This window comes from Lissotriton vulgaris, chromosome 2_1 (genome assembly GCF_964263255.1).
Source record: "Lissotriton vulgaris chromosome 2_1, aLisVul1.2, whole genome shotgun sequence".
Classification (NCBI taxonomy): Eukaryota; Metazoa; Chordata; class Amphibia; order Caudata; family Salamandridae; genus Lissotriton; species Lissotriton vulgaris.
Window position 1 is genome coordinate 1,315,512,168 of NC_141687.1, and position 24,332 is coordinate 1,315,536,499.

Genomic DNA, 24,332 nt, shown 5'->3' on the forward strand with positions numbered 1-24,332 from the left:
AATGGGGTATGGTGTGGTGGCGGTCGAATTTCACCTGAGAAACTTGCATACATACACTAACAAAAACACACACACAAGCATTGGCATAGAAAATAGGTCTTTCCGTTGGGACCTTATAAGTGTTTAGCCATGCAACACTTGATGTTGTTGCACCAAGGATATTGTGCTGGATAACTAAACACTTATAAGGTCTCAAAGGCGAGACCTATTGGCTATGCCAATGCTTGTTCAACTGGCCACTGAAGTGAAAACAATCCTTAACATTTTTATGGCAATCCAACTCAAAGAAAAGGCAACTTTACGATGTCAAGTCCTGGGTGGACACGTGATGTATTTATGAAATGCACTTTTTTTAGAAACCTTTACTACTGCCAATAAAAGTGTACCCAGATGAGTAATATTTAGACTGCTCCACTTGACGTCAATGTGTTGGGCTGCTTGCTATGTTCTCGTGATAGGCTGTATTGCAAAGATGACTAATTGTATAAGATTGCGTTTAATTCTCACTTGTCTGTCGTGATATAATTGCGATCTTTGTTTCTGTTTTCTGTCCAGTGTTACCTGTTCGCCTACTGCTCGAGCTGGCGGAACATGAAATCCTATCTGACGTTTGGCCTGATCTGCCTTTGCAACATGTACCTGTACGAACTGCGCAACGTTTGGCAGCTCTTCTTTCACGTGACAGCGGGCGCGTTCACAACCTTACAGATCCAAATTCGACAGCCAGAGGTCAAGTCCCCAGATTACAACGTCTGACAGGGGTCTCGCGACGTGTGTCAAGTCAAAGAACATCCAAGTATTTTTCCACCTCAGGATTAGCGATTATATTTGTAACCACGCAAAAGTTCATGTGGTCATTCGTGACGGACCTACGAAACTTACCAAAGCCAAAATGGACTCCAGAAAATAAAGGCCCGGGACCACACTTTTTATTGGATACTTAATGGTGATACGAAACACAGCCAAATATCTCGCATTTAAGAGAATGCCGGTTGCGAACCGAAAACACTGACTGGTAGAGAGTACATGTGCTTGACAATGCAACGATGGTTTTTACAGAAATGACGATTCTGGAATTTAAGTTTTGCCTTTGTGAGGCAGTAATGGGTAATTAAATAAACGTAAGATATGGTTTATGAAAACACTACCTCTGGAAACCCCGCCTCAGTTTTTGTCTTGTTTCTTTCTTCTCCACCCAAAACAAGGTTTCAGTCAAGAACGCAACATGAAAAACTCTGTATATCATTTAAACATCAGTAGAAAATAAGTCAGAGCACTATAAGTGATGAATTTAAAAATAGCAGTTCAGAGGGAAACAGACTTTCAGTCGGGATTTGACAGGGAGCAAGATAAATAGTGGATTCGAATGCTAACAAAATAAATGTTATCAATTCTATTGAGATATTTGGAGAATGTCCTTTGTCCAAATACACACAAAACACTAAAAGTGCAACACATCTAGCTGTTTCATTTTTGTAAAAACAATTAGGCACAAAAGACATGTTTAAGCAGAATCAATTATAATTCCTTGAGTAAATTTAGGACATTCCTTGCCATGGTTTTTGTTGCGATTGGAAAATGAGATACACATTGTACACTTTCAGTCGTTTTCTTTTCCTGGCAAATACACTACTAGGCTAAATAAATGCTGTATGTGTATGCACCTGAAAAGAAGCCATTCTCATGCATTCAGCTCCTTCTATTCCCAACGTGGTGGTGGGTCAGAAAAGTTACCAGCACGATTTGCACCTTCCTTCTACATGTTTACCCGTGTATTCTCGCCGATATGTGTGTTTACTTAAATTTGGTCCTAGTCCTCTTATTTCGCGGTTGTCTGATGGATTGTGCACCTTCTCGGAACCTTCTTCTACATGCAAGTGTTTTGTCAGTCATTGCGTGCCTCAACCTCAGCCAGTGTATATACCAGAGCCCTGTCTTCGGTGAATGTCAAATCTTCTACTTTCAGTTCTCAACCTCTGAGTGTCAGAGGGTATAAATTCAGAGCTGTGACTGTCTGAACCTGTTCTGTTTGTACACTTTTTATCCACAGGTTGTCTGAAGCGGGTCCAGCACTTGAGGGCACTCCTCAACACTAAGACCGCTTATAATATGTGAATGTGGATCCTGCTTGTGATCGACCTCAGTAAGAGTAATCTGGTACCTGCTGCGGAACACAGGTCAGACCTGGCTTCTTCTACTCAAGGAAGGGTTAATTCCCTTAATAACGGGGCTCTTCTTTTGCCTATCTTGCTATCTCTTATTTTGTATTGATACATCAATATTATGGTAACCTTTGCCTGATTATTCATTTCAGGATAGGATACATTATTTACAACTCGCCTAAAATGTAGCTAGCCTTGGTTCTTATAAGCCCTATTTATTTTTAATTCCTGAGACTCGGTTGGGGTTACCTTTTCTTTGTACTATCTCCTCGTATCGCAAGTGAAAGTGAGCCTGAGTTTAAAATACACACATGGAAGTTTTTTGGCAGCTTCTGCATCTGTCTCCAAAGTAACAAAGAAGTATAAACCTACAACTGATTTCCAGTCTTGCAGGAAGGGAAACTGGAGCAACTCTAAATGCTTCAAGTCTGTATGTAACATTTTTGGGATGGCAGTGTCCACTGCATGGTAAACTGACGTGCTCACATGCTCTGAGTGACCTGCCTGCATGTGAAACTGGTAAACTGGTACATTGATGTTTGTTGGCGCAGCTGGCACACTAATCTGGCCAGTCCATGGTGAGACCAAGGGCCCGATGTAGGTAATTCTAATTTACCACTTCTTAAATACCGAATCATACCATTCCAAAAAAATGGTTATGTCATCCTTACAGATGCACAGCTACAATTTAGGGCATACTTCCACTAAGATATGTACAAAATATGTCAAAGTAAAGTGCAAAGCATTATACAGTTTTCTTTCTGTGTACAATATACAATAGCAGCATTTGTCCGACATTAATATATGTGCAAATTGGTATGATAAAGTGCAAGGTGTCGATACCATCCTTCCTAAAGTGCAATATGCATTTAGCAACACAAGACCGAATACTTAAAAAGTCTAACTATGTCAAAAATAAAGTGCAAGCACTATACCATTCTTTCAGTGCACAATATACAGTAGCAGCAATTATACAGTTAGTATATGTGCAAATTAGCATGATAAAGTGCGAAATGTCAATACCATCCTTCCCAAAGTGCAATATGCATTTAGCAGCACAAATCCGAATACTTAAAAGTCCAACTCACTATGTTCAACTAACTATAGGTAGTATAAATGATAAAAGTATTCATTTCAACTTAGTAAAACGTTTTAAAAAAAGCATCATTGGGTGAATTCATACAATGATTGATTTTCTTACAGAAATACATTTTAAAATAGAAGTGGCCACATGAAAATATACATCTGGGGTCTCTAAATTAAACATCAGTTGCATCGCTGTTTGTATACCACGCGTATTATATTTTAAAAAGATGGGTCATCACAGGGACAGGGACAGGTGCCGGGTTTCTTAACCACGGGGAAGGCCACTAAGTGATGCACAATTCCCAACCGGAGACGGGTCAATACAAAACGATGGGAATTAATACTAACAACAGTAAAATAAGTTTGGAAGCCTTCATTAACATTATATTCCAGGTAGAGATTAAACGTACTTACATATCTTTCCATTCTAATCCCAGCTGAATATTTGAGTGAGACTTTAAGCTCCCGCTTCGACAGTGTAGACCCTGTTGTTAGATCTTTAAAAATGTTTAGACCATACAGTGTCTTATACCAATGTTGTATGTGGCTTAACCAGGGGATATTTGATCGGCGGTCGAGTTTAATACAATCAGTAATTACATCCTGAGTAAACTTTGTCTCCTCCTTTGCCCAAATTGAGCGCCATAGGGACAGAGGACGTAGAACAATTAAATCATTAACATAATTTATGTCAAGTTCCCTATGTATTATCTCGGTTGAAGCCGTAGCCGGGGCTTTTAACATGTTGAAAAAAGTAACAAGTGCTGGTACAAACTCTGTGACAAGATATTAACTGAACTGAGGTATGGGTCTCCTATTTGGCGCTTACCCACATAGATCAAATGGTGAACTTGCACCAAAGAAGATTCTCGCCCTATATTTTCCTCCTTACAAGACACTGTAGTAGGATGAAAGCTTCAGCCACTGTGCTACACCACTGTTGTTGGGTAGGAACCTCCGGAATTGATCTAGGAATCTGTGATGGCTGTTACAACTATAAGAATTGGTTTTAGCCTGGTGTTGTACAAAACATGTAGTTGTACTCCCATTACTTTGTGTAGTGTTTTTATTTTGCTGTGCTTCTAAAGCTTTTATCTTTTTTTTAGGTCGAACCTAGGTAGCGCATGCACTGTCTCTTTGAAACCTGCAGTATTCACTCTTTGGGCTTACAGCCTGGCCATTGCCTTTTTATATGATTGTCGTTCAAAAATGCTTGCTTGCTAGCAGTTAATCCTTCCTCTTTCATTCCCTCCGTTTTGTGTTTGTTTTCCTCCCACAAAGCACCACCCAGTTACTGTTAGCAATACGCTTCCGTGTTTGTGTTAATTTGGGGGACTATTATTTTTTTGATTCCAACTCGTGTCATTGTTTGCCCGTCTTCGGTGGTTCAGCTTTAGTGCCTGTCACTTAATCTTCCTGTCCCATTCAAATTCCAAGATGAAATGTCAGGCGCTTCAGATGATGATTTCGAAATCTCCTCTTTAATTTCCTCTGACTTCAAAGTGTGAGGATTTCTCCAAATTCCCTCCCGCTTCCCTGCTTTTTGCTTTAGCGAGCCTCGATAACCGGACCTTCAGCAGCCCAACATTGCAGCACAGTTATGGTGCAAGGCTTGGGCAACTCCCATTGCCTTCTTCTCTGACGCTTGTTTATATAATGTGAACTCGAGTGGCTCAAAGGTGTTGGATCGCTTTGCATGAGAGCTAGTTACAGTACACAAGGTCAGATTAATTTTGGGGGACTTTTTTTCTAGCGCCACACCCGACTGACCCAAAGGTATAGAAACGCTTTAGAAAAGCACCAGTTACATTACTCAAGGTCAGGTACATTTTGTTTTGTTTTTAAGTGTTTGGAGATTAAGTGATGCTGATGCCCCCCCCCTGTTTATTTATCATTCCTTTACCTGACAAATGGGATCAACATTTGTCCCTCCTACCTCGTCCTATGCCTCTCATATCCGCCCGCTGCCTCTTTCTGTCGTCGTCCTCCTCTCAGAGCTCTAATTTCAAAGCACATTCACTGCAGTTCCCCAGGGACTCTGAGGCATTTTTTAAATATAATGTGTACTCAAGTGGCCCGATGGTGCTGTACATCAACACTAATTACATCACTCAATGTCAGATTAATTTTTGAGGCCATTTTTATAGAGCGCAAATTTCACTGACCCAAAGGTATTGAAGCACTTTACAAAAAAGTCAGTTACATTACACAAGGTCAGGTTAAGTTTTTTGTTTTTAGGTGCGCGAAGTGATGCTAATTCTGCCAGTGTTTATTCATGATTTTCCTACCTGACAAATGGGAGTATTTTGTTGTTGCTGCTATGTCCAGTACTCCTATACCCAGGGAGCTGGGACACAGGGCGGGCCAGGGGCTTGCTGGTAAACGGATGGTGCGAGCAGTGTTTTGAATGGAAAACTCTGGAGAAGAGGGATGTGACGTCTCTGCCATTGAAAAGTACAACACTACTTGCTCTGTGGCAGGAAAACAAACGCAAAAAGGAGGGATTTTTAATTAGAGTAGAGGACCACCAGAATAAATAGTTCCATGGTACCCCTAGCTTTATTTTAATTCACACAACCATGTCTACAATTTTCTGGCCCCACACCCGCACTTCATCTATTCGGCAGTTGGAAAAAAATCTCCGCTAAAAAGCCCCTCTTTGAGGTGACACCCGTTGGGTATTGCACCACCGACCCAACGAGGAGCATGCCCAGATGATGAAGCATGACACCTGCAAGGGTGTGTGAGGGCATTACATCCAACAAAATGGGTGCCCAATGGTAGGACTTTTTGAGACCTTACCAACATCCCACACGTCACGTAACACATACTTTCCTCTTATCTCAGGAACAGCCCAGCAACTTTTGTATTCACATCGTATGCACTGTCTCTTTGAGACATGATGTACTCACGCTGTGGGCTTACAGCCTGCACATTGTCTATTTATTCGTTCCTTCGATTGTCGTTCAAAAATGCATGCTTGCTAGTGATTAATCCTGCCTCTTTGTCCCTCCTTTTTGCGTTTGTTTTCCTGCCACAGAGCACCGACCAATTACTGTTAACATTACGCTTCTATGTTTTTTTGTTCATTTGGGGGACTGTTTTTTTTGTTTTTAGATTCCTGCTGATCACTGTGTGCCTGTCTTCAGTGGTCCCTTAATCTCCCCGACCAATTCAAATACTGAGACGAAATGTCAGACACTTGGATGCTGTTTTTGAGGGCACTTCTTTTATTTTCTCTGACTTCAAAGTGCAAGGATTTCCCCCAAACCCCTCCTGCTTCTTTGCCTGTTGCTTTAGCGAGACTTGGCAACCTGACCTTTAGCAGCTGAAACTTGCAGCCCAGTTAAGGGCAAGGCTTGGGCAACTTCCATCACAATTTCTGTGATGCTTTTTTATAAATGGTAGTTACATTACAAAATGTCATGCACATTTATTAGGGCATTTATATAGAACACAAATTCGTCTGACCCAAAGGTATTGAAGCGCTTTACAAATGCACCAGTTACATTACACAAGGTTGGCTTAATTTTTGTTGTTTTTGGTGTGTGGAGATTAAGTCCCCTGTTTTTTCATTATTTCCCCTCTACCTAACAAATAGGAGCAGCATTCATCCCTCCCACTTCCTCCCATGTCACTGCATGTCGTCCTTCTCCTCTCGGAGCTCTAATTTCAAAGCACATTCACGGCAGCTCCCTAGAGCTGTTGACTTGCATCGAGGAACTTGTCTTTCTGTCTTTGCGTTAAAAAGTCTTGAATGTGTCCCTAAATGTTTCCTGAGGCAAGCATGTATTCATAATCACACTGCATGACCCAGTGTGTAGTAATTGTATAGCTCTTCAATCCCTGGCGGCAGAGCACCCTTGATAATGTGCTGCATGGCTAAATGCTTATAAAGTCTCAAAGGTGAGACTTATTGGCCATGCCAATGCTTTTTTTAAGACAGCCACTTGGCTGGTCAATATGTTATTGCAAAACATTCAAATACAATAGTTGTGAGCAATGCCAAACGGAGGCAAGATGGCGGCCGCTGCGGAGGCTGTGTGAGCAGCTTGTGGACCGCTCCTCCGTAGTATCTTACCTGTGAACACCATTTCACTTATTTTGGATTGCTGAGGACTGCCCAGGTCTTTTTCCCCGGTAGTGGCTGTGCTCTGGTGGCTCCTTTGGGATTCTGGCGTTTGTGGATTTTGCTGTGTTGTCACCGGTTCCCGTGTAGTTGATATCTTCTGCGTGGTGTGGTGCCGCAGCTTCTTGGTGGCGTTCTTGGCGCCGCTCTGAGCGGAGCAAGCGGAACAAGCGGAGTGAGTGGAGTCGGCGGCTGTAGCGGTGTCGTGCCGTACCGCTGAGAACGCCTGGAGTGGATTAGAGAGCCGATTAGGACTGGACTTGAAGTGGGAATGGCTCTGAAGGGGAGAGGCGCAAAGACCCGCGGGGCTGCGGCTTCGGCTGTAACTACCGGAGGTGTGGAGGCACCTAATATGGTGACAGCTAGAGCCCTGCAAGTAGCTAATGGAGTCGAAAATGGAGCCGAAATTAGGCGGCGCCTGGAGGAGCAGGTACTGGACCCCCCGGGGGCAGGCAACGGTGCAGACATTGATGTTCCGTGTGTGGCGGAGACATCATTGCAAGATGGTAGGAATGGGCAACAAGGCACTCCTCAAAAAGAACGCACAGTGCCTGCAATTTTCCAAAAGAAGCCGGCAGCAAGAGGTAAGCCATTGGGGGATCTAGTGAATCAACCCCTGGTGTCAACATCAAGAGGGGCTGCTGGCAACAATGTGTTGGAGGCATGTGGGCTGCTGAATTCATATCTGTGCATAGATCGCCGCCTAGTGTTGGGTCCGGATGATTGCACATTGTTGTCCTGGAAGAGTCTTCGAAGTATCACGAGATAGGTGGCTCCTCCCCTGGACTACAGTGCACATGGGCATCCTCTCCATCCTCAGATTGTTTTTTTCTGCCATTGGGTTCGGATGTACTTTCTTTACTCAAGTTCGGAATCGATATAAATAACTTTTCACAAGGCCAAAAGGCCTTCAGGGCGTCGGTATTGTCTTTTCGTTCGGTGCAGGGTACTTGTTCCAGTTCTTCGAGCTAGGCGTCGAAGGCCGCTGGCCTTTTTTCGACACCAAAGGCCCCATCAACGATCAACGATGGAATGGAGCCCGTTAAAATGATGCCCCGTTTGCAACTCTAAATACCCTCACATCGATGTGCACCTGGTGTGCAACAGCCTGTCTCCGTACCACGACAAGGCCAGCTGCATGGCTTGTTCTCGGTTCAGGTCAAAGAAAACTCTTCGACTTCGATGCACCGCGAGACAGTCGGCGCAGAAAACAGCGCCCGACCCGGAGAACATCTTCGAGGCTGAAGACGACGAGGGCGTCGATGAGGAGGATCCTGAACAACAGTCGGATCCTGCGTCAGAGCAGAACTCTAACTATGATTAAGACGAAGAAGAAGACTACGTACATGATGAAGACGTCGTAGAGGTAGGGGACGACGCACAGGCCATCGGAGCCGTCGACGACGACTCGAGCGATGAGCAAGGCCCAACCGCAGTTGTGGGGGCCGATAATGACAATGTACTTTCAAAGGCTCAGGTCGAGGCATCGCGGGAAGGCCTTAGCCAAGATCTTCACCTACATTTTATAGCCCCGCGTCAAGGCCTGGCTAAGAATATATCTAAGGAGCCATCAGTCGATCAACCACAGTCAACGGTGAAATCGAAACAGACAGACACAAAATCGAAACCGAAACTGCTAAAGACCGTCCTCGGATCGACTACTTCGGATTCCTCAGATCCAATCAAATCGAAGAGTGTCATCGACCCATCGGGGTCGCAAGGGGGTGTCGACCCGAAGATCGGGGCGTCGAAGCCTGTAACTAAGGTCACGCATGTCGTGCTGACGCCATCGTCGACGTCGAAAGATGGCGACACGATCAAAGGACTCAAGGCTCGCAAGACCCTCGATCCGAAGCTTCCAGCCTCCAAGCCACTGGTGGTCAAGGCCTTCGAGTCGAAGACCAACATTGGCCCGAAAGAGCATGTCAAGCCGAAGCAAAGAAGCGTGCCCGCTGCGCACCAACAGCTCGAGTCGACGCAAGGCCAAACACAAGCTGGTGAGTCGGTCGGATCGAAGACGGCGCCAACCTCAAAGAAGGTCAGTCCGTCTCCAATGCTCACGCCACCGGTAAAGTACGGACTGCCCCCGACCACACGACCTAAGGCGTTCAAGCCACAACATAGCCTCAAACCGGCCAAAAAGGTGTCAGTAGTGTCTACGAATCAGCCCATAGAAGAGGACATTGTGTTCCAAGCGCCCTCCTATGACAACCAGTCGAAATTGTTCATCGACTCGGATTCTGGCAGACTCACTATTTATGAACGAAAGCTCATTCCAGAAAATCCTATGGAGTCATACAAGATCCCACTCAAAAAGAAAAGGGACTCTGCCACCTCACCTGTTCTTTTTGAGCCTGTGGAGTCCTATGGACAGGAATATACCTATTCACCCACACGTACTAATGAGGATGTGGGAGAAGGCTATAATGAGGAGGAATGTACTTATCCTATTGACACAGATCAAGAGGAGCCCCAACCCTGGTCTGACCCTGTTGACCCGGGTGAGCCACACACCACGCCTGACACTCAGTCCTATACGGTCAAAACCTCGCCAACTGAAGATACAGCCGCGTTTAACGAGTTACTTGAAAGGGCGGCAAATAACCATGATGTGGAAATGCACGCCGACCCAGTAGAGGAAGACTTTTTGTTTGACACTTTCTCAACCTCAGAAAGATCCGTAAACACATTGCCTATGCTGAAGGGGGCCTTAAACACGCTGGTGACATTTTTGAGGAAACCACAAGGGCAAGGGTTGTGAACCCAAGAATTGAAAGGAAATACCGGCCTGCGCCTGTGGACCCTACGTACATCAAAGGCCAGCTGTCATTGGACTCCTTAGTAGTGGCTAATGCTCGTAAGAGAGCAAACTCTCAAACAAGTGGTGATGCTCCTCCTCTGGACAAAGAATCCAAGATCTTGGAAGCATCTGGAAAACGATTAGCAGCTGAAGCGGCAAATATTTGGAGAATCTCAAATGCACAGGCCCTATTAGCCAGATATGATAGGGCTCATTACGACACGTTAGAGCAGCTGCTACAACACTTGCCTGATGCTTATAAGGAGGGAGCAGAAATGCTGATACAGGAGGGTAAACTGATATCAAATGCATCCATTAAATGTGCGCTAGATGCAGCAGACACAGCAGCTAGGGCCATCAACACAACTGTGATGCTCAGACGGCATGCCTGGCTGCGCATCTCTGGTTTCAAGCCAGAGATTCAAACTACATTACTCAATCAGCCTGTTAACCCTGACTTTTTGTTTGGTCCTGATGTGGACACAATCCTAGAAAAGATTCAAAAAGACACTGAGACAGCCAAATCCATGGGCGCTCTGCAGTCACAACAGTTCAGGGGCGGTTCCTTTCGTCGTTCCGGTAACAGGGGAGCCTCTAGAGGTCAAGCATCACAGCAAACCCAATACAACAAAGGAGGCACACAGACCACCTATAACAAGAACAATAGGGGTGCATACCGGGGCAACAGCACCAAAGGCAGAGGACGAGAAAATAATAACGCCAGATCCGCCAACACTAAACAGTGACGTCTTGTCACTGCCCCCGGACCATATAACACCGGTCGGGGAAGACTTCAGCAGTTCCTGCCAGTCTGGGAAGGCATTACCACAGACAGGTGGGTGAGACAGCTTATCCAATACGGCTATTGTCTAGAACTGACCTCCACTCCACCAAACATACCCCCAAGGCACCGTCCTATGTCCGCAGAGCACATGCACTTATTGCAGCAAGAGGTCATCTGTATGCTGCAAAAAGGGGCCGTAGAACTCGTGCCTTTAGACCAACAGGGTACAGGGGTGTACTCGCTGTACTTCTTAATCCCAAAAAAGGACGGGTCTCTCAGGCCCATACTAGACCTCAGACCCCTGAACCAGTACATCTTGTCAGAACATTTTCACATGCTCACTTTGCAGCAAATCCTACCATTGCTCAGTCAGGGAGATTTCCTGGCAACACTAGACCTGAAGGACGCATATTTCCACATTCCGATTCACCCGGGACACAGGAAATATCTCAGGTTCACCATAAACAACCAGCATTACCAGTTCAAGGTCCTGCCTTTTGGGGTCACAACAGCCCCCAGAGTGTTTACCAAGTGCTTGGCGACAGTGGCTGCGCACCTTCGGAGGCAACACATTCATGTCTATCCTTATCTGGACGACTGGCTTATCCAAACAAAGTCGGTCCAGCAATGTGCCAGCCACATGTCCCGCACAATTCACCTCCTACACAGTCTAGGATTTTCACTAAATTGCCCAAAGTCTCATCTTCAACCCGCACATGTACAACAGTACCTAGAAGCGACAATAGACACTCTGGCTGCAAATGCAAAGCCAAACTCAGCAAGAATCAACAGCATGCAATTGCTGATTCAGAGATTCAGACCCCAACACAAACTCCCAGCGCAGGTGTTTATGCAGCTGATAGGTATGATGGCCTCCTACACCTTCATAGTCCCTCACGCGAGGCTACACATGCGTCCGCTTCAGGAGTGCTTAGCACGACAGTGGAACCAGGCTCAAGGACAGCTAAAAGACCTAGTGTTGGTGACAAGGTCGTGCATACAACTCTCTGCATTGGTGGAACACACAAAACTTTGCAGGGGACGACCGTTCCAAGAGCCTGTACCACAGATAGTCCTGACGACGGACGCATCTCTCCAGGGCTGGGGAGCGCATGTCCTCCATTACACAGTGCAGGGACTAGGGACGACGCAGCAAAAGAGGATGCATATCAACCTGCTGGAACTGATGGCGATCTTCATGGCGATAAAGGCGTTCAAATTGCATCTGTGTAACAAGGTCGTGTTGATCCGGACGGACATGACTGCCATGTACTACATCCAAAAGCAGGGAGGGACACACTCTCCGCAGCTGTCACACCTAGCTCAGAGCATGTGGAAGTGGGCCGTTCAAAGAAACATGTTCCTCATGGCGGAACACCTCCCAGGCCAGTACAACCAGATGGCTGACCTGCTCAGCAGGCACAGCCATCAGATGCACGAGTGGGAGATACATCCCTCAGTGCTACAACTGTATTTCCAGCAGTGGGGTCATCCAGAGATAGACCTGTTCGCCACAAAGGAAAACGCAAAATGCCAAACCTCCGCCGCCAGGTTCCCACACCCGCAGTCTCAGGGCAATGCGATATGGATGAACTGGTCAGGCAGATTTGCGTACGCTTTTCCTCCAGCACCGCTCATACCGCTAGTGGCGCACAAACTGCGGCAGCACTCAATGTCACTCCTCCTGGTTGCTCTAACATGGGCAAGGCAGGCATGGTACACCACGTTCCTAGAACCTTCCGTGGTGCTTCACCAACGACTGCAACTCACACCCAGTCTCCTCACTCAGAGCCATGGAGACATTCAGCACCCAGATCCGCAACAGTTGAGACTTGCAATATGGCTCCTGAGGTCATAGAGTTTGGCTACCTGAACCTGCCCCCTGACTGTATGAATATTATCAAGGAGGCAAGAAGGCCTACAACCAGGGCATGCTATGCGGCAAAATGGAAGCGATTTTTCATCTATTGTTCTAATAATGACAAATCCGGTAGATGCATCAACTCAAAACATTATATGTTTTTTGTTACATCTACACAGATGCAATCTGGCTTACAGTTCCATCCGGATACATTTAGCAGCAATAGCGGTTTATCTTCAAAACAGGCAGCACCTTTCCCTGTTCAGAGTGCCAGCCATTAAAGCTTTTATGGAGGGACTCAAACGAGTGATTCCTCCCAGACACCCGCCTTCACCTGTCTGGAATCTGAATGTAGTTCTTACCAGACTGATGGGACCACCTTTTGAACCTCTTCACTCTTGCGAGGTACAATTTCTGACATGGAAGGTGGCCTTTCTAGTAGCAATTGCATCGCTAAGAGTTAGTGAGCTTCAAGCCCTAACTATTCAAGAGCATTTCATACAAATTCATGCTAATAGGGTAGTGCTACGTACCAACCCTAAATTTATGCCTAAGGTGGTATCACAGTTCCACATTAACCAAACAATAAAACTGCCAGTATTCTTCCCAAATCCAGATTCAGTGGCAGACCGAGCACTGCACACATTAGATGTTAAAAGAGCTCTCCTGTAATACATAGACAGGACAAAGGATTTTAGGAAGACTAAGCAACTGTTTGTTGCCTTTTCTCCACAGCACAAAGGCAACCCCATTTCCAAATCAGGTATAGCCGATGGATTGTTAAGTGCATACAGATCTGTTATCAACAAGCTAAACGCACATTAACAGTTCCCCCAAGAGCGCATTCCACACGCAAGTTAGGGGCATCCATGGCATTCCTAGGTAACATTCCTCTAGAGGATATATGTAGAGCAGCCACATGGTCCACCATACATACATTTACAAAACATTACTGCGTGGATGTACACTCCAAACAGCAAGCTGCTGTATGACAGGGTGTTCTCAGGACTTTTTTTCAGACTGCTGCAGCTGGCACGGGCAACCACCGCTAAGGAGGAAACTGCTATTTATTCTATGCACAGATATGAATTCAGCAGCCCACATGCCTCGAACGGAATATGCTACTTACCAGTATGCATCTGTTCTTGGCATGTAGGGCTGCTGACATTCATATCGAGAGCCCTCCTCCCCGGTGCCTGTCGCATTCAGAATTGCTCTCAAGCATGGTCATCACTTACTGTATCATACTCCATCTCTGCCACAATGGCGAAAAACAATCTGAGGATTGAGAGGATGCCCATGCGCACTGTAGTCCAGGGGAGGAGCCCCCTATCTCGTGATACTTCGAAGACTCTTCCAGGACAACAATGTGCAATCATCCGGACCCAACACTAGGCGGCGATCTATGCACGGATATGAATGTCAGCAGCACTACATGCAAGAACAGATGCATACTGGTAAGTAGCATATTCCTTCAGTGGCAGTCACGGCAGTAACTGTATCTGTTGCAGAAAAAGTGGGGGTCAATACTATATCGTGTGATGCACTTACATACAGTTCTGGCAAGAGTTCAGGCTTGTTGGCTGCGGGAGGGCCATTAACCGCTGGTGAAGCTTTATTGGGTATATCAAACAGAGAGAATAATGGTAGCTCCTTGGCCGAAAAATCAAATGACGCTGATTCTGCCGGAACTGGTGGAAAATTCTACTCCATGTCGAATCTCTCAATTGTATCACAGAATGACAATGATAATGACAATATGAGTGTGGCTGGCGATTGGGGCGATGAAATGGGGTCCCATCCAGAGGATGATGATCCTTGCTTGGAGCGTTCTCTGAATCAAGAGACTGTGAGAAAAGTACAAGATTTTGGAAACTTTGTTGCACAAGATGATGATCCCTGTAGGTCAGCCTATTTGGGACGGCTCACCCCTTGTACAGCTTGATCAGGTGGAAACTAATGCTAGTATGCCGGGGGAGGATGAAGGTGAGGTTACGCTGAATACAATCTATAAGGTGATCATGGCCCAGAGGGCGGAGACAAAGGCAGAAGGTCTACGGACACAGGGGACTGTTTGCAAATTACAAAACACGGTACGCCGCATAGCTAAATCTTGAGCAGAAATAACACAGTATGGGGAGGCGGAAGAGCGTATCTCTGGTGAAGAGGATTTGTTGGCCAAGCAGAAGTCGACTATCGTAGCTCTACAAAAAACTAAAGAGGATACAGACTGGAAACTAACAGATCTCGAAAATAGATCGAGACGCAATAACCATCGCGTTTTGGGTGTCCCTGAGAACAGGGAAGGACAGGATGTTAGACAATTCATTGTTGAAATGTTTAAGGAGGCCTTCCCTGATCTGAACGGCTGGAAATGGGAGACTGAGGTTTTTAGGGCACATAGATTTCCATTTGTTCAACGTAGGAGAACGAGGGGGTCTGCGGGAGAGCCGAGTGAGAGGCCTAGAGCAATCCTAATTTGTTTGAACAACTATATGCTGCGTGAAGCATTATATGATCTAGCCAGGCTGGACAGGCGCTGGTCTGGTAAGGGGTGCACGAAAAGTTAAGGGGGACGCACCAGTCTGGGCTAGTCTAAATTTCGTGCACCCCGATTTTTGCCAGGCTACAGAGCAGTAAAGGTGGAGATTGCAGCAGCTAATTCAAGCTTTTCAGGCCAAAGGGGGTCAGGATTTCCTCTGAAACCCAGCTAAGCTGAAAGTGATTTATAAAGAAAAAAAACAGTATTTTACATCAGAGATCGCTGCACAAGATTTCTTGAAGATAATGGGAAGTCAGTAAGCATATGTTGTTTGTTTTCCTTTGTTTTGCTAGTACTTTTGTATTGTTTTCTCTTCCCTTTTCGGTATAGTACTAATATGTGTATAATATAAGGATACAAAGTGGTGCGCACTATTCAGTTTGTGTTGTATAAGACATTATATGAGTTTCACTCTCAGGGAATATAAAAATATGCAGATTGGTTTAATTATTTATCTTGTGAATTATAATCCAGCACACAGGTCACAGGCGCAAATTGAAAAGGATGATTTTGATTGAGATGGGTGATTCATGGGTGGGGGCTACGGGGCCGGTTCATAATCACTCCCTATCACTGAGCACATGGTCCTTACTCCTCGATGTGGGTAGAGGGGGAGGGTAGAGGCTGGGGTGGGGGTGTAGGCGGGTGGGCGGGAGGTATGGGGCAGGGCAAAAAAATAATAATCCACGAGGACACTATCTTGAGGTGTGTGATAAATGGGAGTCTCTGGCACATATGCTATATGGTCAAATATACAGGGGACACAGATGGCGGATAGAGGTATTCGGCTTGGCTCTTTCAATTTTAGGGGGTTAAATCATCTCAACAATAGACAGCGACCGGCGTGTCAGCTGCAGATGCTTCAGTGCGACCTGATATGTCTCCAGGAAACCCATATAGCATGGGCTAAGAGAAAATTATTATTGGAGCTGGGGTATATGGTACTGGCCAGCACTGAACAAACTATTACATCACGGGGTGTTGCAATTTTAGCGAAAAACATATTGCTAGTACAGGTAGAACACTGACTGATAAACATGGGAGGTGGGCCATAGCTGAATGTGTTAGTGGGACGTTGAAATTCACGATATGCTCTATATATGGCTCAAATTTTGTTGAGGCTTTGATTTTAGAATGGCTTAATGTAGAGTTGGCTTTATGGCCTACTCCATTGATCGTATCAGTATCAGCTCCGGGACACCTCCGTCGGAGGTAGCTGCGCGCTCTACAAACTTCTAAATAATAATAATAATGATAGTATGTGGAGATCTAAATATCCACCTTGCCCCTAAATCTGTACCTGATGTGAGTTATAGGTATAGTGGGAGAAAGCCAAAAGTATTTAAGGCGCTTCAATCTCTTTTGGAGGCGCATGGTTTGATTGATGCTTGGGCTACTCTGCGGGGGGATGAGCCGGGGTTTACCTTCTGTTCTTGCCCCCATCAGAAACTTGTAAGGTTGGACAATTTTTTTTGTCCCGCAACATCTAATGAAGGATGCTAGAATAAAGGTGTACCCACGGGTCACCTCAGATCATGGCCCTTTGGTGCTAACTTTAGCATATACTCGGACAGCATTTATACCACAAGGCTTTTCTTTTGATAGGAAATTATTGTTAGATGTAAAGCTTGTTTCGTATATGAATGAATGGATTGCAGCTTTTTTTCGGATTAACCGTGGTAGCACAGGGACAGGGTGTGTCTGGGATGCTTTTAAAGCTGCATTCAGGGGGGAAGCTCTTAGCTTTGGTCTGTATAGGCAAAATAAACTGCAGAACATACTACAGGAATTATATCTGGCTCTGATGCTGGCAGAAGAAAAGCTCATGTTGGGTATACAAGGCGGCTCTGATATTGTCAATCTTGCAACTGAAGTAGCTAGGTGCAAGGCTAAAATAAATCTCCATTGGAGTCAAGAGTCAGCTGAGAAATATCTAATTAAGCAACAATTGAACTATGAATATGGGGAGGCAAGTGGTCGGTGTCTTGCACAAAAGCTTAGAGCAAAAGAAGCGATCCAGAGAATCAGCTCAATTTTTGATTCTAGGGGGAATCGTGTGGAAACTGAGGCTGGGATTCTGGAGGTGTTCCATGATTATTATGAAGCTTTGTATACTGGAGAAAAGTATGATTTGCAAATGGGTGAGTACTTGATACAGTGTTTCTGAGAGAACAATTTGGGTGATCTAGAGGCGGAGACGCTAGAGGCCCCTATAACTATGGGAGAGCTAGAAAGAGCTATAAATGAATTAGCATCTGGTAAAGCGGCAGGACCGGCCAAACTCCCACTTGAGATCTATAAAACCTTTTGGGGAGTTTTGAAGGAGGACATGTTGGCTACATTTAGACTAGCCCAGACTGGTGCGTCCCCCTTAACTTGAGACGAGGCCAGTATTGTAGTATTAAAAAAAAAGATAAGCCTGCTGAACACCCGGCTTCATACTGCCCCATCTCTCTTTTGAACGGCGATGGAAAGATATGTTCAAAAATCCTTGCGACTAGGCTGGCGGAAGTTATAACACTTTTGGTTTCGACCCGACAACACGGATTTATCCCTAAGCGGGGGACAACGAACCACGTCCATAGAGTAATAACACTGTTGGATAATGCTAATTGTGGAGGGGATGCTTTTAGTCTCATATTATTAGATGCCGAGAAGGCTTTTGATCGTGTCACATGGGGATTTCTGTGGGCGGTGATGCGACGTCGGGGGTTTAGGCAACAGTTATTATCTGCTCTGCAAACGCTATATCGCCAACCGGTCGCTAGAATTTGTGTAATGGGTCTAGAATATAAGCCTGTGCTAATTACACGTAGGACAAGGCAGGGATGCCCCTACTCTCCATTATTGTTCTCCTTATATATAGACCCGTTTGTAAAAATGCTAGAAAACAGCTCCAGGGTTGAATCCGTAATATTGCAGCAAGATCAATACCGCGTCTTTGCATATGCAGACGACGTAGCCGTAGTAACAACTAATCCAGCAACTGCTATGCCCGAAATAGAGCAACTGGCAGCACACTATGGGGCGGTGTCTGGCTATAAACGGAATTCATCTAAGACACAAATTCTATGTGCTAATATAGGGGCATTTGAGGATCAAAGGGTCTTGCAGGAGGTGGTTTATTTGGGGATTATGATTCGGGTTTGTCTGAGCGCATTGGTTGAGTCTAACTGGGCGAGGTTGTTGGTGGTAGTACGTAAACAATTGGACAGATGTGTGTGTTTATATTTGTCCATGGTTGGAAGATGTAACGTTCTCAAAATGTTGATTCTCCCGAAAATACTGTATTTTTTTTACATCGGTTCCTTTGCAGATTTCGCGAGTCAATCTTGCTTTATTACAATCTTTATGTGCCAGATTTTTATGGGCTCAGGGCAAAACACGTAGAGCTATGCGGTACATGATTTTGCCACGGCTGCAAGGGGGCTGGGCGGTCCCAGATTTTACGTTATATTATTATGTTTGTATGCTGCAGCATATGAATATACTGTTAACTGGGGCAGCACCAACCGCTATGGCTGAATCTCCCTCTATCAAATGTTGCTGGGCAGTGATGCTAAGAATCGATTGTTTGTTAACGTGGACTGAAGCTATTATAAGCGAACTAGGTTTAAAGTTCTTATTGCGGCATATAAAGTGTGGACAGCTGTTAAAAAGAAGTATAAGGTGGAAAGGCTATCTTGGTATACTCCGTTAACGGCAACCACCCTTCTCCCAACGGTATTCTGGGACCTTGTGGTGGACAATTGGCGTGCTAAAGGGGTGTGCTTTGTTGGAGATCTATTTGCTGATGAGGGACTGATTTCCTTTGATCAGTTAAGGAATCGATTTCATCTGTCCCGGGCTGATTTCTTCAAAGACTTGCAAATTCGTGATTATTTGTTGACAGCCCGATGGAAAATCCAAGCTAATCCCCTTGTTGAGGCGGTGAAGAAAGGTGCACGGATTGGTACACTTTATAATTTATTGCTCGGCACTTTTGATAATGATCTTGAAGTCCAAAATCGCAAATGGGATAATCGACTGGGGTGTCTGGGTACACGGGTGGAAACTTCTATCGACTTGGCGGGGAGATTGTTTATGTCAGCAAATCTTTATGCCCAGCATTATAAGACGGTTTTTAATCTATATTCTACCCCGGCTAAAATATCGAAGTGGGGGGAGCCAATGAGAGAAAGTGCTTTCTTTGTGGGGCTAATGCAGCTGACGTGGTGCATGTCTTCTATATGTGTGGGGACTTAAGTACTTTGTTTGGACATATGGAGAAATTCTTAGCAGAGATTCTGGGTGGGCCTGTACGACTGTCTGCCGCTCAGGTATTGCTGGGGGTTGAGGTGGGATCGACAGCGGATAAATTACCCTGTACATTTCGATATTCGATCTTTCTTGCAACAGCTGTGGCTAGATTATGTATTGCCTCAATGTGGCTGCAAAAGGATGCACCTTCCTTCGAGGCATGGAGAGGTAGATTTTTGTCAATGTTTAATATGGAATATAGCCTGTATGCTCTAAAAGGTAGACGGAAAATGAAATTAGGTCGTCAGATTTGGGGTTCAGTTGTGGCCTATATAGATGCATAAATTTGATGTTTTATGTTATGCTACGCTTTCTTTTCAGAATGCTTCTTTTAAAGATTGGGTGCCCTCTGTATATATTCATTAGTCCAATGTTATAACTTTACCGACATAATGGTTCGATGTATTATGAGGATATTGTTTGTTATGATGTTTTGTTTTTCTGGGTCTTCTTTTCTGTAAGGTATGTGCCTTTCTGTGTACTCTTGGATTATCAATACAACATTAAAACAAAAAAAACAAAAAAATACAATAGCTGTATGGGTTTTTTCCAATTTGGGCAATAACCTAAACCCTCAGAAACACATACATACCAATTATATTTTATGAGGAAGCCATACCATCAGTTTGTTGCAAGCTTCACCATCAGCAACCGCACCCCACTCTGGTAAAATGTTACTACCAGGGCGGACTCAACCTAAGTCAGAGGTGGTTCTTCATAAGGATATGCTGGCTAATGGTGGGATACACATATATTTAAAATACCTTGATTTCGACCTTAAGGTAAATACCTTTATTGGTAGGTACCTTGGGTATGATTAAAAAGAAACAATTGAAATGGATGATTGTTGAGTACAATGGCCTAATCATCCAGTTAAAGCCAACATGTTTCTGCCATGTCTTGCAGCATGAAATGGTTAGGGGCATTCATCAGGTCCAGAAGGGCTCTCTGTTCCTATAACTAACTTGAACAGAAATGCACAGGGACAAGGAACTTCCTACCTCTGTGAGGGATTTTTCACAAAAATCCCGACTCTAAATTGTTGGAACTTTTTAGTCTGGTCGGATGAAAACACCCTCTGTGGTCAAGCATTCATCAAGGGTTTTCCGGCATAATGACCTAATTTCCTTTGTGCTCCTATCATTCTTGTAGGCAATGTGATGGCTGCACCTCCAGCTGGTTCTATGTGATAGGTCAAGATGTTCTTGTGTCAGTGGGTCGACTGTTGAGCTCTGAGTCTCTGCCCCCACACTATGTCCCTGAAAAGCCAAGGATTGCTCTTTCTTACAACCATGAGAGTCAAGTGAGGAAAGGGTATATTTATTTATTTATTTTAAAAATTTATAAAGCGCAGCATATACCCGTGGGTGTCTTGGTGCTATGACTTAGCTGGAAATCTCAGATGGAGCATATGTCTACCTTAAAAAGTATTATGCTGATCAGTTTATTGGTCAAATAACCAGGTTTTTACCAATTTTCTGAATTGAAGTAGCGAGGGTGCCAATTTCATTTCCCCTGGAAGCGTATTCCACAGTCTTGCTGCAGAGTTGGGGAAGCATCTATCGCCCCATGTCACCGTCCTAGTGCGTGGTACTACCAGTAGGTGTCTCTGTTCAGATCGTAAGGATCTTTTCGGTATACTTGAGCCAGTTTGTAAAGCCATAGGAGGACAGGTTCCAGGACACCAGAGGTAGCCAGTCCCACCCTCCATGGTTGTGACTGAGTAGCTCTAGCCTGCTCAGTGCCCTCTGAAGGGACATGAAAAAACATGAAACTTATTCGTCAGGGAAGTGCCTAAGATGACATAAAATACAGACTTCTTCGTCCGTGCCAGTTAACCTATTAATATTCAGGGCTTATCATAGAGAAGTTTTATTATGTTAATATGGACTTTGGGGACCTCTACCAGTAAAGCATGAAGGAAGAGAACTGTGGCTACATCAGGCTCTCCCCAAATTGTTCCATTGTTGGAACAAAATAGCCAGTCTTAACAAACTATTGGAAGCATAATTCAGCCACAATTCAGACTAACCCGCTCCTCAGGTCACAAACTGACACTCTACATCATCTCGCGGCTAGTTCTATTAGACTGTTGATTAAGCATCGCAATCCTATACAAAGGTCTATCTATTCCACTGATGTCCCCAGAAACACAGGAACCAAACATACTCTTTTATGAAGTTCCTCCCCTGGCTGCTAATTTGTCAGCACAGTTGGTGTGGATTTAGATCATGGCTCACTGCAGGAACCTTTCTCAGATCTTGGAATGTTCTGTTCCAAGCTCAGCAAGATTTGACAGTCAAGACGAGGGTCATGAACACCATAAAACAGCTGCAGTAACTGCTAAGCCTTTGAGCACCATTAACAAAGACATCAAAATTAAGGCCAAAGAGCTTTCTCCAGGGAAGTAATCTTCTGTTTCCAGCATGACTTCCAGAAAACTTTAATTTCAGTCAAAACACAAATATGTATGACCCAATTTGAGGAGTTTACCCTCTATCCTTGGAGCATCAAAGAGCATTCAACTCTAGTGGGAAGTTACATTTCCTCTGTTCAAACCAAGGGGTACATCTTATTTATCACTCCAGCCAAATGAAAATAATAATTAAAGTTCTCTATTTAAACCTCCACCCAGCTGCAGTATGAACTAATAAGCTTTTGCTTGTCAAAACTCATTTTGGTTCTGGTCAAGTTTAGGGCTTGGTTTTGCTGCTCGAAGTACTTTATTGTCAGCAAAGAAATGGAACCATCAGACCTAGCTTAGATGATCTGAACCAGTTTATCGTTATGCACCCATTTGATATGATGTCCTGTCACACATTCTGCAGTGGTTGCAGCTAGGGAATCACATGTAGACCTCCAACATGCCTATTTGCTCTCTCCTTCAAGATAGAGCACTAATAATACCCTGTGTTTGCCATAGATGAATTCCACTGTTATTAAAGACTCCCTATTCATCCACAGGCTGGCTTTAAATTAGTCTTCAGTGGTGTTTTTGTTTTCCTGTGGGAGTACACATTACCTTGGCTGCTGATTGATGAGGGCATATTCTCCAGAACAAAAGGGTGGAAACATAAATAATGTGCAATATCTATGACAGCTTAGGTTGCTGCTCCATAAACATGTAAGCTCAAAGTTTGCCAGAGACCACACATTTTTATTAACCTGAGTAAGGTTTATCATGACCAAAGTAATTAACAATTGAATAAAATGTAATGAATCAAACAACCCACGACTTCAAGAATTCTGTTATCAGTAAGGTGGTTTCTGAGGCTGCATGATCACTGGGCATCACGCATCTATGCTACCTTTTGCAATGGAAAATAAGATCCACAACACGATAAGCGGAGCATTGAAAGACCAAACCTGCATCAATCTCCAATGTAATTCAGACAGATACAAGGTCTTATCAGAACAGAAAATAACAGGATCATATTAATCCTCTGTAACATTCTAGAAGTAAGAAGAAAGAAACAAAGAGAACCTACAAAAATCTTTTTTAAGCACAGAAACCTTCACCCACCATGTTATGGCATGCTTCATCATCTGGTTCCACCTCGTACCACTAACAACTGGATTAATGTAGGCTAAAACTCACAAAACTGATCAGGAGCCCTTGGATAATGCCTTTGAGGATATCCGTATGTGAGCTTTTTTGGTGTAGGTGGGTAAGCAGAGTAATAATGGAGAGTAAGAAAAGGGATTTAAAAATGCTTCACAGTAGACAGAATTGTACCGTTAATGGATATCCCTGAGGTGCACACTAAAAGGAAAGAGAAACAATGGGCATACAACTTCACTCTAATAGTGATAAGGAGTTGACATGTTTCGGCCATTTCTACTAAGTGGTGTATGGTATTCATCAGGGCCAAAATTCTAAGTCTTATCACTCTGCAAAAAAGCTATATCATAGCTATGCATTGGAGTACAAACACTGGGCCTCAAGGAATGTGGTTTGACCAATGTTGCCAACATCAGAAAAACAATTAAATAAAATTAAAGAAACATGTAGTGTCTTGGCAAAATAACTGCTTATAGTATCATGTGTGGATAAGATTTAAGTTCCATCCTAATGCCCCATCCACTGAGATCAAACTACACATCACTCTTGTGATATTTTAACAGGAAGGTTCACCCTCACTATTTGGGTATATAAGTCTCCACTCACCAAAGTAAAAAAGTGATATAATTTCAGGAATTTTGCGTTACACTTGTTTCATGAAATTCCTGAAATATTTTTTTTCATTTATTGGATTTTGCAGTAAGCAACTGCATCATAACAGGACAAGATGCATTCAGGCATTGGGTACAGAGAAGAATTTGTTTGACGCACAAGTCCCAAATCAATAGAATGCATCAGAGAGGGATGAGGGAAAAGGGTGGGAGAAGGAAGGGGTAGAATGAGGAAGAGAGTCAGGAGATGGAACTTGTTACTCAGCAGGGTCAATACATCATATGGGCTGTAGTTTCCAGTAGCATAACACCCAGCATCAGTTGAGTTACTGTGGAATCCGAGGTAGTCACCAGAGGGTCCCATATGTCTTTTGGGTGTGATCGGGTGGGCATCAGTTCTCAAAATGCATCAAGCAACTCTTGACAAGAAGCAGCATCCTGAAGCCACTTGTTGCTCCTAGGCACCTGCCATCTACCCCAGTATATCAGCACTTAG

The 24,332-nt window shown here is 44.3% G+C and overlaps 1 protein-coding gene across 3 annotated transcripts in view; it reads left to right on the forward strand.

Annotated features, from left to right (window-relative positions):
* SEC22A (SEC22 homolog A, vesicle trafficking protein) overlaps positions 1 to 24,332 on the forward strand; it is a 458,264-nt gene that overhangs the window by 370,951 nt on the left and 62,981 nt on the right. For 2 of the 3 annotated variants that reach the window (XM_086957074.1, XM_086957075.1), the window contains exon 7: positions 556 to 1,147. The exons of the other annotated variant lie outside the window; for it this stretch is intronic. In XM_086957074.1, coding sequence (XP_086813200.1) covers positions 556 to 756 — 201 coding nt within the window. In that variant the 3' untranslated portion in view covers positions 757 to 1,147. Of the gene's footprint in view, positions 1 to 555; positions 1,148 to 24,332 lie in introns of those variants that run through there. 3 annotated transcript variants of the gene reach the window in all.